Genomic DNA, 15,837 nt, shown 5'->3' with positions numbered 1-15,837 from the left:
GCGCACGCACACGCACACACACACACACACACGGTGCATTGCGTCAGAGCTGATCTACAAGCTCACAACGCGTCTCATATGATCCGACCGCGGCACTTGTGGTCTTGTGAATCGCATAATGTTAACCGCTCAACACCATTGTGCGACGAAAAATAATCTGCGCTCTGCTACTATAGTTAACAAGAGAAATTACGCACTATCCAAAAGTTTAAATAGGATATGTATGTGACAGTACTGAAAACAGGGCTTTTAAAGATGAATATGGACAGCAAACTAAGTGTTTATCTTACCTGCATGGCGTCATCAATGCAAAGCCGTTGTGTTTCATCGGCTACACACGTTTTGGCTGCTTGCAAGCCAAGGAATATAATTTTAGACGGCACCACAAGATGAAGCATGGAATGGTACCAGGCAAGTTATATAAAAGTTTAATAAGCATCTTTCAGGTGGGGATAGATTCTCTAACTATGGACATTATCGGTATAATTTATAGCCTATATGTAGGACTGTCAGTCCAATATTGTAAAATAAATTAAAAAAAAATCATTATTAAAATAATTTATTATAATATAAAACATGGATCCACCGCAGCTGCACCTGATTGTCCATCCTACATAAACAACGTGTGTGTGTGTGTGTGTGTGTGTGTGTGTGTGTGTGTGTGTGTGTGTGTGTGTGTGTGTGTGTGTGTGTGTGTGTGCGTGTGTGTGTGCGTGTGTGCGCGCGTGCGTGCGCGCGCGTGCGTGCATGTGTGTCATTTCGTTGTTGGAACAGCGGCCGTATTTCTCTCAGTCCGACCCCCGCTGCAGGTGTTCCATATCAGAAGCGATCCAGATAAATATCAAATATTTTTGAAAATGGTCGGAGTGGCCCCGACCGTCCTGTGAGCAACTCGGGAGGGTTCAGATTGGATCTTTGAACCCCCACACTAGACGATATTTATGCCCGAGATTCGCCCCCGATCTAAGCTGGGGTAGGGCACGCTCCCCCGATACTCGGGAGGGTTGTTTTTTAGCCCGATTATCTCGCAGTGAAATGCCACCTTTAGTCTTAGTTCTACTGGATTTCTTCTCCATAGTAGTCTAGGCAGAATTTCAGAAAATTTGCTTATTTAAAGTGCTGAAGGCAAATCGGGTTAAATTAGGGAATACATGTTTTTTACGGGTATTAAGGGGTGCTGAATCCAAATCTGCTGTATGCCCAGTCATACTATTAAGTCATAGTTTTAGTCATCATAGCTTAGTTTTTATTTAGTTTTTGTCAGTGAAAAAAGGTAGACGACGAACGTTTTCGTCATAGTTTTAGTCGACTAAATGAACACTGTGTCAAACAACATGTCTTGTGTCTTAAGGGTTTCATGAGCCTCAGTCTCGCTGTGATCCCAACCCCTGCTATAAGGGTGTGTCCTGCACAGAGACGCGGGAGTACCCAGGATACCACTGTGGACCCTGCCCCCATGGCCTTATGGGTAACGGAACGCACTGCCACGACATTGATGAGGTACGCTGACTTTACACCGTTAATCACCAGAATTCATCTAACAGTAAAATATCTAAAGAATGTACATTAATCCGACATTAACTCTTTCAGTGCCATTAAAAAACATTCGTTGCCACAGTGACAGCGATTTCTGAGTGTTTTCACTCACCTTTGAAAAATTATAGAATATTTGCAATATTTTTTTTCACAGCAATCGACCCGCGGTAAAAGACGCAGTGGGGTCTCATACACTTGGATTTTATCATTTTAAGCCTATTATTAATATTATTATTTAGATAAAGTAGTACAACCATTAAAACCCATCATAATCATTTAGAGTTTTTATCATGATCTGACAATGTCAGTGTGCGTTCATTCCCGACAGCCGCTGCTGCTGCTGTGTGCCTCACAGTACAGTCATTTAGCAGACAATACAGTCATTTAGCAGACACTTTTATCCAAAGCGACTTACAATAAGTGCATTCAACATAGGTAGGGAACGAAACTACTAATCACCAGAAGTCTTAAGTGCATTTTCTGCTAAAACAGGCAACCAAGAGTATACCTAGCGCTAAGGTAAAAGTGCAATATATCAGCTACCTACTTTCTTAAACAGATGAGACGAATAGCTAAATCAAATGAGCAAGAGCTAAAACAAATAAGTGTATTGACTAAAGAAGATCCAATAAAACAATACAATAATAAAACAAGAGTTCATACAACTAATTAACAACAAGTAGGCAAGGCGAAGAGGAAGGGTAGTGTTTCCTGAATAGGTGGGTCTGCTGTCCTGACATCAGTGGGGAGTTCATTGTGGGGCCAGAACAGAAAAAAGTTGTGACCGTGTAGATCGCCCAGAAGGACCCTTGAGCGACAAGGCAATCAGTCGCCCCGAGGTGGCAGACCGAAGTGGTCGGGCACGGGTGTAAGCATCGACCATAGCCCGGACCATAGCCCGGTTTTAAACTGGATGCGAGCCGCTACGGGGAGCCAGTGTAGAGAACGGAGAAGGATAGTTGTGTGGGAGAACTTGGGGCGGTTGAACACCAGACGAGCCGCAGCTTTCTGAACAAGCTCCAGAGGTCTGATGGCAGATGCCGGAGCACCAGCAAGGAGGGAGTTGCAGTAGTCCAGGCGGGAGATGACAAGAGCCTGGATGAGCACCTGGGCTGCCTTCTCCGTGAGGAAGGGGCGAATCCTCCTGATGTTGTAGAGGAGGAATCTGCAGGACTGTGTCACCGATGCGATGTTTGCCGAGAACAACAGTTGATCGTCCAGGGTCACACCCAGATTCTTTGCAGTCCGAGTTGACGTCACCACAGCATTATCAATGGTGATGGCCATGTCTCGGTGCGGACAGCCCTTCCCGGGAGGAACATCAGCTCGGTCTTGTCCAGGTTGAGCTTCAGGTGGTGCGTCGACATTCACTCCGAGATGTCAGCCAGACAAGCTGCAATGCGTGCCTCCACTTGTGTGTCAGAGGGGGGGAATGAGAGGATCAGCTGGGTGTCATCAGCATAGCAGTGGTAGGAAAAGTCATGGGAGTGGATGACAGCACCAAGAGATGTAGTCTGTAGTTCTTGATCTCAGAGGGGTCAAGTGTCGGTTTCAGGAGGTGGGTGACTCTGGCAGTGTTGAAAGCAGAGGGAAAGTAACCAGACGTCAGAGATGTCTTAATAAGGTGGGTCAAGAAGGGAGGAAGTTCAGGTGCAGTGGACTGCAGCAGAGTGGATGGGACCGGGTCCAGGGAGCATGAGGTGGGGCGACTAGAGGTAACAAGGAGAAGCACTGTGTTAGGGGAGAGGGGAGAAAAGTGGGATAGAGAGGGGGAGGGGGAGGAAAGAGGAGTAGATGAAGGTAGAGAGGGAGGGGTGGAAGGCAGACGGGTGTGGGTAGTGCGCAGGGCACCAGCCGGGGGAGGCGGGAAGGAGAATCGGATATCGTTCACCTTCTTGTCAAAGAAGTTGGCGAAATCGTCAGGGAGGAGGGACGAGGAGGGAGGAGGGAGTGATGGTTGCAGGAGAGAGAAGAAAGTTTCAAAGAGTTTTTTAGGGTTGGAAGCAGAAGCCTGAATTTTAGTGCAGAAGAAAGCAGCTTTAGCAGCTGATAGAGAGGAGGAAAAAGTAGAAAGGAGAGATTGGAAGGTAAGAAGGTCCTCCGGGAGGTTGCCATTTCTCCATTTGCACTCAGCCGCTCTCAGGCTCCGTCTCTCAGTTCGCACTGAGTCCGACAACCAGGGGGCAGATGGAGTTTGGCGTGCAGGCCTGGTGGTGAGGGGACAGAGATGGTCGAGAGAAGAGGATAGAGTAGAGAAAAGAAGATCTGTGGCGGTATCAGGGGATAGAAGAGCGAAGGATTCAGGGGCAGGGAGAGCAGAGAGAACAGAAGAGGAAAGATCAGTGGGGGAAAGTGAGCGAAGATTGCGACATGAAGAAACCATGTGGGTGTGTGTGTGCAGCTAAACAGCTTGCAAAATTCTGTGCAATCTCTTATATTATTGGTGGCTGCCAAATATAGTGAAGACGCTGTTACTTGTACCGCTGAGGGGTGTTTGGGTAATTGTCCAAGATTTGCTGACCGTACAGTTTTTACAGCACCTTGTAAATATTGTCCTTGTATTTTATCAATTATGTGGACATAAATATATTATTAAATGTGTGTGTGTGTGTGTGTGTGTGTGTGTGTGTGTGTGTGTGTGTGTGTGTGTGTGTGTGTGTGTGTGTGTGTGTGTGTGTGTTTGGGTGGGTGGGTACAGTGTGAACTGGCTCAGCCATGCTTCAGAGCAGAGGGGTGTGTGAATACAGCCAGGGGGTTCAGGTGTGAGCCCTGTCCCGTAGGCTACACTGGACCCCCCCTCAGTGGGACTGGAGTGGACTTTGCCAAAAAACACCATCAGGTAGGAATCACACACCACATCACAAGGTTATTATAGCTTTGCATTTTTCATTAATTATTAGTATTGTTATTAATATTGATATTAATATATTATTATTATTATTTTACTTCATGTTTTCAATTAGTTGATTTGTTAGTTTTGTTATGATTATGATTATGATTATGATTATGATTATGATTATTATTCTTTTTTTTGTTTCTTTTTTTTTTAAGGCGTAGTTTTTGTTCAGTTTTTCGTTTTATAAATAGGATAATATAATATATAATCAGTTCGGTTGGATGATGGATGGATGATTAATGTGTTCATGTGGGTGACGTCAGAGCCCATCTGTGCATCTCTAACGGACACGGACACACACACACACACACACACACACACACACACACACACACACACACACACACACACACACACAGGGTTTGTATTAATAAACTGTGTATACAAAAATATACCATTTTATTGATGCTATATTTAATTACATTTTGCCATTTTTAACCATAAGCCTGAAGCCGAATAATAGAAGATCTATAAGCTTGTGAGCTGCTAAATATCTACTCCTAATCCTAACCCAACCTGAGTCTTTTTCCTACCCATTCTAACGAATGGGTAGGGTGAGGCTGAGGCCTGAGCCCATCCGTGCATCTCTAACAGACACGCACGCACGCACGCACGCACGCACGCACGCACACATTTCAATTTCTTTATTTGATTCCACATTTATAAAATACATTACAAGGGCACAAATATTTTTCAGTTGCTTCTGATCTCCCACTCACTTGAAACAACATGTGTCACAATGCTTCAGTCCGAACAAGTCCAGAATATAAACAACAAAAGCGCATGAACTGGTCATACACTTCAGTCTGCCATATTACCAACACAATTATGGGTACAGGAAGCACCTTCTCCTCCAAATAGATCGACTGCCTATAATGGAGGAGATTGAGCAATATTTTGCAAGCTGCTTTGCCTTACACTTGGACAACCCCATAATCCTCAAGCCCCTTACCACCAGCCTGTGGACATGGCCCAAGCTGCCAAATATAAATAACTAGAAGTTCGGCCCACTACGCGGGCCGAACGTCTAGTGCCCCCCCCCCTAACCCCCCCCCAAAAGAAAATATCGTTTGGGGGTACAAAATCGTGGGATAAAAAAAAACAGAGGGTTCGCCCCCGCTCCCCCCCCCCCCCTTAGGGGTCCCTGGGGTCTCCAGGCCGTGACCTACAGACACGGCGAAGGAAAACTGTAAAGCCACAGCCACGCATGCAAGATGTTGCACATGAACTCTGCAGCCGCACTGAGGCGCTCCAACACAAACACTCTGACATTAAGCTTCACACAACAAACATCAGCAGCACATAACATTCACCACAATGACAAACAAATTACGTCCGTGCAAAAATAAGCGAGGGCTCGCTTATTTTGGGGTTCAAAAATCGTGGGATAATTTTTTTTTTTTTTTTTAATAATTTTACCCCTTGGGACCCTCGCGAAACATCGCGGACCCCCGTGAAACATCGCGGACCCCATTGGCTGTTTTTTTTTTCATGAAGAAATTTCCCCCAAAAAAGTTTGTATTTATTTTTAAATAATTTTACTCCCAGGGGGTCCACGGGCGGACCCCCTGGGAGTCTTGGGACCCCCGCGAGACATCGCGGACCCCCGTGAAACATCGCGGACCCCATCGGCTGTTTTTTTTTTCTTCATGAAGGTGGTTGCTTGTTTCTGGCGCACATCTGGCAACACTGACCTGTCTGCTTGTCACAAGCCCAAATGCCCAAACGTGGCAACCCAGATGCCGACGGTGTTGTTGACACCAATTACTTGCGCATGCGCCTTATCTCGGATTGTATATATAGATAAATACACACACACACACACACACACACACACACACACACACACGCGCAGACACACACGCAGACACACACACACGCACACACACACACACACACACACACACACACACACACACACACACACACACACACACACACAATGTAATGTAATGTAATGTATAGATATATTTATTGTGACTTTAACTCTTGTTGTTGTTGATGTGTGCAGCTTTGTACAGATGTAGATGAGTGTGCTGACTCATCTAGTAGCTGTGTTCCCAACTCTGTTTGTATCAACACAGAGGTTAGTGCTGCTATTATTATGATTATGATTATTACTATTACTATTACTATTATTCTACGTTCCACCAAATGACATCAATGTTCCTCGATTTATAACTATATGCAGCGGATAGTTATTATTACATTATTATTATTATTATTATTATTATTATTACCCTTACTATTATTATTATTATTATTATTATTACCCTTATTATTATTATTATTATTATTATTATATTTATTATTATTACATTTATTATTATTATTAATACTAATCTTCTGTATTTTGTTCAATAACTTGTTCATACATATTAACCTTTTGGGAACACAGATAGTCCAGGCTACAATTGGCCAATAGGGGGCACTAGAATTAACATTTCTGTCTGAGGCTTAGTGCTGCCACCATCTTTGCTAGGAAGCAAGCAAGTGAAATTTGATACACAACATGCAGCTGGACATTCAGACCTAGAATTCTCACCTATTTGCCCCACCATTTAAAATGTTGTATTTATTAATGAATTATATAATTTTACTTTGGTACTGTAAGTGTATTCTGATGCCTATGTTAACCACTTCAGCCCTATTTTATACCTCGGCTATTTGAGAATAGCTGATCTACAAGCTCACAATGCGTTGCATCGCGACACGTTGTCAGCTCGTAGATCCGCTATTTTCCTTTAAGTACTTCTTCCTATGCACACACCAGGGTTGGTACAGGTGTGGTGAGTGTAAGGAGGGTTACCATGGGAACCAGAGCATGGGCTGCTCTCTGCGTCGCTCCTGTGCAGCACTGGGGGTCAACCCATGTGACCTCAACGCTCACTGTGACCTGGAACGCACCGGAGACATTTCCTGTCGGGTTAGTGTGTCTATCTGTCTGTCTGTCTGTCTGGTCTGGTCTGGTCTGGTCTGGTCTGGTCTGGTCTGGTCTGTCCTGGCTTATGTTTCCTGTTGGGTTAGAGCCCCTTCAAATTTTCACCATCTACTATGAAGTGTTCCAATATTTAAAGGCAGGGCAACAGATCATTTTAAATTATTATTCAAATAAGTTGGGAAAGAAAACTACTTCTGTCAGATAACTCACGAATAGATTGAACCAATATTATAGACCGAATATATTTAAGCAATATAATAGAATGAGAATACAAGTGTGGAAGTAATATTTTATCTTGGCGTTCAGGCTCTGCTATATTTTTTCTCCCTGCTCAGCACAATCATACGGCCATCATTAACCATTAAGAGCAGGGAGATAGATATACCATAACATAACAACCCCCCAGGGGAACAGACCAATAGCAGAGCCCACTGGTGGTGCTGGGGTGGTGGTGGGAGCAAACGCCGCATGACAACAAGCTAGAAGACACAACCGGATGGAATGCCCGATTCAAGAGAACTTAAATACCCGCCCAATTGGACAGCTGATTGCCACGTCTGTGTATGACGTAAGGATCTTGCATGACGCTGTAAACAGCCACATAGAATGAGCAATGCATGTAACCTCTCGAGTGTATGCTGCCAGAACTAACTCGCAGGCTACGTATCATTTCTGTCAGATAACTCACGAATAGATTGAACCAATATTATAGACCGAATATATTTAAGCAATATAATGGAATGAGAATACAAGTGTGGAAGTAATATTTTATCTTGGCGTTCAGGCTCTGCTATATTTTTTCTCCCTGCTCAGCACAATCATACGGCCATCATTAACCATTAAGAGCAGGGAGATAGATATACCATAACATAACAACCCCCAACACGCGGAACCAAGAACGCCCTATGGTGAACGCTCACCGATTCATCCAAACAGATATCCCACTAGACTCCTTCAGGAGACAGTGACGAATATGCAGCTAGCAATTCTGGATCATGCTAGGATATTCTAACATTATGTGAACTTGAATGTGAAGCCATGGCTACGCTTGCCGTAAGCCTTATCTATGTGAACTTGAATGTGAAGCCATGGCTACGCTTGCCGTAAGCCTTATTCTATATGATAGGAAAAACTATGTGTGGGGTGAATTCTCAAACCCATACCAACTGACCCAACCGATATCCCATCTTTTCCCCCAAAACAGCACCGAGACAAGCGTCTGGGATCGGCTAGGACATACTAACTTTATGTGAACTAAAAGGCCTTAGCTGCCATGCACAGGCAGCACTTAACCATTCCTCTAATAGCCACATAGAGGAATATACTACTTAAACTTAACATGACTAAGTGTTAAGAGTTGATGCCCCCAACCGCATCCTACTGATGCCCCCAACCGCATCAACTCTTATGCAACCCAACTGCATCACCGTGATGCTATACCCAACCGCATCAGCCATGATGCAAACCAACCGCATCAACCATGATGCCACGATGTTTTTTATTTCATTTTTATTATCTATTTTTGTATTATTATATATATATATATATATATATATATATATATTTTTTTTTAATCTGAAATTAGTACCCATGCACCACGGCCCAACCGCATCAGCTATGATGCCACTTAACCGCATCAGCCATGATGCCCATTAACCGCATCAACCATGATGCCCTTTAACCACATCAACCATGATGCCCATTAACCGCATCAACCATGGTGCCTTGAGTTTTAGCAACCAGCTGAACTCTCTAGTGCCAACCAAAGAAACATTTTAAACTTAACATGACTTTGAAGTCACGCTACACCTTACCTTCACCCAGCGACCACCAGATATGCATGGTAATAACAGAACTACATTTAGCAATTACAACACTTGTATTCATTACATCCTGAGCCAACAAAGAACTCCCCATTTTAGCGCACATGACGAACATGGCACTAAGACCATTTTATTCAGAACGGTTGATCCTGCACCAACTGAAAATATGCAGATGGTTGAGATTTGATCTGTTGAATTAAAGCTTAAACTGAAGATGGGACATGACCTGTTGAACAAATGAGCCACAGATAAAACATAATGCTGCTTGTGTGAGAACAGACTAAGATCTGTGTTTTAACAGCTAAGATCTATGACTGCCCCATCTAACCATAGATTGACTTCTAATTAACTAAGAATACTGAAGCAGCTTCCAATGAGAGACTTAAGATATATTCATAAAATGTCCCTCCATAGAAATAAAACATCAGAAATGATGGATGCATGACTAACTCTTGATATACACTTAGATTAGACTCCACATAGATGAAAGCAATGGTTATCGACTTAGTAGTTAGTAGTACCAACAATATTTAATCTGAATCCAGTACTCCCTTTACATTACATGCTTGTAAAATTGCAACCTTGCTTACAAGACTGCAAGAAGAACCACGCCAACATAATACCAAGAATGATAAGCCACCCTTTAAAGAACATAACATTAAATATTTGCCTCCTGAGCAGATTTTAATTAATGACCATGTGGTAAACTGAGCCCATTTTGGAAGACGGAAGCAGACATGTTTCTCTGGGTGGTAATAAATCACAATACTTTAAAGTCCGAGGCAGTCATTTCCAACAATCTTTTTATTGTCAAAAAGGCAACAAATACAGGGTTCAATATTGTATTCCGCATCTTTGTTCATAGGACCTGCTTTGTCCTGTTGAACGTGACAACTGTGTGTAGCCGAAAATCACAGAGAGTCCTGTTTTTCCCAATAGCACCATGTTATAAGCAAACAGATATTCCTCCTTCTGACCACTCACAACACAGATTTTATAGAACAATAGACCTTCTTGGGCAGGCCTTCTCAATCGGCACAAGGAATTAGCATCTCACTTGGTTTAAACATGTGACAATTTACTTTAACCCTTATCTATAAAACTGTACCTTTACACAAGCTCATATTATGCAATCTTTGTTTAACACCTTATTACCTTCAAAATAAGACCACACATATATGTATCCAACTTTGTATGAATGATTTAGACAGAAAGAGATGATTTAAAAAGGACTTAGCGTTTTCCTTAGATTCAAGAAGAAAAGTCTACATGCAACAAAACTGGTTTCTCCCCAACCACATTTGTTCACACTTGTGTACTTACTATAGAATAAGCTTTTACTGTGAGCTAGTTATAATTTACAATAATTCAGTTTAAGTCTATTTCTTTTAACAGCTGGCTGTAGAGAGAGAGAGAGAGAGAGAGAGACATGGCAACATGCGTGATTAGATCGCATAATTACAATGCCTTTTTTGGGAACAAAGAACTCGGCTGGGTGTGGTCTTTTAGGTTAGCACCTAAGACAATAGACAGGATAGCTAGACTGTTTACCTTAGTTAGATCACTACAGCTGTTCTCCCCCACTCACAACCCTCTGGCCTCCTTGTTCTGGTCTCACTCTGACATGGAACTTCTTGACAATTTGTGTTCATAATGTATTAATAGCATATTAACTTCATATTCATCAGTCTTGAATACTGATACACGACATATTCCCCTCATGGAGATATATTAATACATCTCCACAAAAGGATATTCAAGACTGATGTCACTTGTGTAGGTATCAACTAGAATCTGTTTTAACCAAAAAGACAACTTGTTCTATAAAAATGGTCAATCCGTAACCCCTCAAGACTGTTGAATTATAAAGTGACTCATCAACAAACATTGTACATCAAACACACAGAAATAATATCGCTGTACTCTCAGCTGGACTTCTTTTCACAAAACCTAAGAAAAAGTCAAGTTAATACAAACATCATTATTACAAGTTGGCAGTTACATTGTGTGGACAACGCGCAAATACAGAGACACAGCTCTGCTCTTATTTTTTCTATTCTAACGAACGCAATTCATTCTTTTGACCGTCCATTTTGCACAATTTGACATGAGGCATAAGTACGAATTCCCTGGACATGCTGATATGCAATCTGCAGATTTGCACACATCATAGCCCAGAAAACCCGCCCATATCCTTTCTGTCCGAATTTGGGAATCACACAAGAATTGTCATCCTAAGGGTGTTGCTTCTGAACCGAATCACAGCTATTTCAGTACTTGACTTGATATTGACAATCAGGATTCTCTTATCCATACCTGATCCGTACGGGTGCCCCTTTTTTCATATGATCGAAAGAAAGTGTCATGCCTTTCAATTTGCAGATGCAACTTGATGTGTCGCGGGTAACTCCTATAGGTACCTGGGACTTCCAACCGCTGCTGGTTTGTCAGAAACTATTGTAGATCTGTGACGACAGAGGTGTTGCACCCTGGCCTTGGCAAGGTGTTTTGTAGGGCCGATGATGATGAGTTGACAGATAGCTGGTGGTCGCCACTTCCTGCTGGATCTATGACGCGGAGATGAAACGGCTGTCAGGTCTGGAACTCTCTCCTCCGGTGTGGCCGGCTGAATCTCATGCAGGTTTTATCCCCACGACTCCCCTCTCGACCATGGTCTGTGATGGTCACTGGTAGGTGGAGAGATGTGAAGATAGGGTAGCTGTGGTTCCCTGGAGGTAGAAGTCCAGGCGACCTCTGTTTGTTCCGGGTCAGCTGTTCCCTTCTGCATTGTCATCCTGGTCCAGATGGATGGCTCCAATCTCAGCACCTGCTTTATCTCTCCTAGTACAAAAACAAAAGTCCACCTATACCTGCTCCACAGAAGCTAAACAGATGCCTAACTGCTTTAATACTCATACATTCAGGGATTAGTCACTCATAGACGCACAGTTTAACTCATGCTGTTAAAATTAGAGAACCTATCATTAAATTGTTGACTGCTATCTGATTCTTTCAGACAGTACATTCTCCTGCTGGTCCATTCGCTCCTTCATACATTGTACTAACTAAATTCCAATATTAAAGTGATCTTTCCCACCTTATCCCTATTTTACTCTTCTAATTCCTGTTGTATTTTGTCAATCAATCGTTCCATTTCGTTTATTCATTTACCACAGCTTTCTCCTTTTTCCATATTTGACTCTTGTATTTTCCTAATAATAAATCTCCTATTTTAAATCTTTTACTGCATCTTATTTTGCTCCAAATTTTATGACAATTATTTCCAAAGTTTGTAATTTATTTAAGGACAAATCTCTTAATTTACTGTGATTCTCTTAGAGTCCTGGTTAACTTACTATTTGTTTTCGTCTTTTAAACATGTTCCAAAATGTATTTTGCCATGATTTGATAATTATGAGAATATTCCAAAACTGTGAAGTCTAAAGGACAACCACAGAACTATATTTTCCTTAGTGTCCTTCAAATGTCTTTTTCTGTAATAACTTTGAATTCTTGCAATCGATATCTTCAGGCTTACCTCATGCCCACTGGACTCCTCCCCTCTCCGGTGAACCATTACAATGGATCACCGGTTCCTTCGCGCAATCGCTGGGCCCCCTCAGGGACACCATGATATGAGACGTTGAGCCGAAGGTTTGTTGAGAGGCCGTGGACAGGATTATGCAAGATGATTTCATGCATGAAACAATCCTGACGATCAACCACGTCCGTCGAGCTGCACCTGTGTGTTGGCAAAACCTGTTGTCCTGCTTGTGTCCGTCAATTGGAGTTTGACGAAACCTTTGGTGTGCCACATACAGCAGGCTTGTATCAGCATACCGTCATCGAAACGGTCGCACCTTCCTTCTGCTGTGACTGCGGTCTCCTGTATTACTGGATCAAACTTGTTGGGACACATGGAATTCTTGCAAGACATCACTGGACCACCATACGGTTGTCAGTTTTAGTGTGGGATTTTTTGTGTGAGCTTTTTGGTTACCTCGTTCCCTTTTTTGAAAAATAATACGACCGCTTTCCTTCTTTTCCCAATTATTTTGGATCAAATATGCTCCCCTCAGGCCACATCAATTAGCATTTGTTCAAATCGTTTCAGTCACAAACATTTGTCATTCTATTTCATTTTCTAGGCATACAGCTGTTTTCACAAAAATGTTAAATTCTCCTCTTATTATTCTGATTACTGAAAGTATGTTTTACACTGTACTTCCCTTCCTCGAAAATAAAACACAAACGATGGATACCATTATGTTGGTTATTTCAGAGCAATTTGTTCAAAAGGAAACTAATACTAATGTAATATTGTATGAAAAATTTGTCATTCTACACAACACACAATATTCTACAACCAGTATTACATATAAACTTTTAAGCCTTGTCAATACAATATAGAAAATGGGTGTGAATTTGGCCAACACATGTACACTTTAAGTACATGCTCTAATACATGTATTATCGTGATTTCTGTTTAGAAGCTGTAGCAAATGTAAACAAAAGGTATAAGGCTATATCGCCAAGGATAGGAATTTTAGAAGCTCAACTTAAAAACACTCTGTTTTAGAAACTTTTGGTGTCATCTATGAACGGTTAAAATCAATAATAAAAGGTCCTTTTTCTAGAATTAAGACACTCTGGGACTACACTAAGCCCCTCTAGTTACTTCTAAAACTGAATCAAATACAAATCAAACATTCTGAGCGTCTAATAATTTTAAAAGTCTGGTCGATACATTACTTCTTCCAGACAGGAGCTGTCTTTATTAAGCTGGCACAAGACACTCAAGCCATACTGACAATCATTAAGCCTCACTTGTATAGGCCATCTATGAAATAAAGGATTAATCGTTAACACAACAGACAAACAATGTTAATTCAAGCATTCTTAACACACTAGACCTAAAAAAATACTACTAAGGTAACCTCGTTAAAACTAAGAACTGTTAGAAGGAAGCAACTCTGTCACCATGAAAATAATGTCAAAAAGACCTAATCAACTGTCATTAATGGACAGGCTTCATATTTTGACCGCCAGGGGGAGCCAATCTGACAATGTCAGCTCAGCCCCCTCAGAGGTAAAATACACTATCATGTCGTCAAATAGATCACTACCACAGGCAACACGTCATCACGCAATGATCACGTGACGGTCCGTGCTTCCAGTGGGGTGAACTTTTAATTTCTCTTTACAATACTTTAACCAAAAAACGTATTTCAACTTATTCTTAGCCACCAGTGGTACGTCACAAAAATCGAGTATAATTACACGTTTGCAACTTCAAATCCTACACATTCGTGTCATTAAAAATAGTAACATAGACTGGTTAACTGTTCATAAATTGTCATTCAAATTCGGTTTTAATCTATTTAAGAATATCTACTTTCCTTTAACATATCGATCTAAATAGGTTACTAAATAGTGTGATAATTCCTCACATCTACCAGTAGGCAATGTCCATCAGTTTAAAAGGACAGAAATAGTCTCGAATGGTTGTGCCCCATCAAATAATCACGCATAATAAACAATTTTAATTTATACCTCTAGTAGGGTTTTAAAGCCACTTATAGCACCACTCTTAAACACCTTTCAGATATTATGGGAAAAATATCTCATTGTGGGTATTTAAGCAGGCACTCGTTTTTATCAAATTTATCCTAGCATTTACTATTTAGTTACAATCAAACAATTCGTTTTAAATTCGACGCATAATCACTTCTTCCCACAGCCCAGTGAGCCAAAATGCAATACATCTGTGAATTGAACCACACAGATGTAAAACACCTTAGCCCAACCTACAAAGTAACCATGACTAAGTTTAAACATATTACTACAGAATGCCATGGTGACTCCAAAGGCACACAACAGAATCCTTTCCTCTGGAACCGGCCAGAATGAGGGACCCTGGGGTCGCGTACCCCAAGGTTACTGTGTGTGCACTAAAAAGACCATATTTTAACATAAAGACAATGTTCTCCATAGCACACAGGTTAATGACCAGACCATTAAGGAATACGGGCGTGGATAAAGCACGCAGAACAGGCCAATAACAAACCATTAAACATACTTAGACACAACACCTTAACTACCCTAATTTGAACATCAACAGCTACTTTCGCCAATTCAATTCATTCCTCACAATAAACAATACACCCAGCATCCCAACCTCACTCCACCTTCAAGAACCGAGAAACAATCATTCAATAAGCACTCCTACCATATAGTTCACATGAAACAAACACACAACGTTCCCACCCGACCGCTTAACGACTATTTAAAGAAAAACAACGGTAAAACATCTCAACGAAAATTAAGGCACTGCTCCACACTCACGTGTCAAAACAGACAAATAACACCATTACAGAGAACCTTCAAAACAACAGAAACCTGATCCGTAGTTTCTTAAAAAGACAAGTGTTCCTATTAAAGAAAGAAAGCTAAAAAAGCTTCATAAACAAAACAGTGTGAAAAACTAAACGCCATCTTGTGCTTAAACACAGTCAAAAGAAGCCTTTCCCACACACGAGAGAACGTGTGTCCTTGTACAACTACAGGGTATAACGTACAATTATTCTAAATGTAAAAATAAAAAAATAATACTTTACTCCCTTCAAAGATCTTATTCCATA

The 15,837-nt window shown here is 41.6% G+C and overlaps 1 protein-coding gene across 1 annotated transcript in view; it reads left to right on the top strand.

Annotated features, from left to right (window-relative positions):
• Positions 1–15,837, top strand: part of LOC308078268 (thrombospondin-3b-like) — a gene marked incomplete at its 5' end in the record, with an annotated part of 95,952 nt that overhangs the window by 40,628 nt on the left and 39,487 nt on the right. Inside the window, 4 exons of the mRNA XM_080419390.1 lie at positions 1,352–1,500; positions 4,235–4,375; positions 6,444–6,518; positions 7,206–7,358. Coding sequence (XP_080275516.1) covers positions 1,352–1,500; positions 4,235–4,375; positions 6,444–6,518; positions 7,206–7,358 — 518 coding nt within the window. The remainder of the gene's footprint in view (positions 1–1,351; positions 1,501–4,234; positions 4,376–6,443; positions 6,519–7,205; positions 7,359–15,837) is intronic.

Source organism: Gymnoscopelus braueri (genome assembly GCF_963280865.1).
Source record: "Gymnoscopelus braueri genome assembly, chromosome: 22".
Taxonomy (NCBI): domain Eukaryota; kingdom Metazoa; phylum Chordata; class Actinopteri; order Myctophiformes; family Myctophidae; genus Gymnoscopelus; species Gymnoscopelus braueri.
This window is presented reverse-complemented; position numbering and strand designations above follow the sequence as displayed.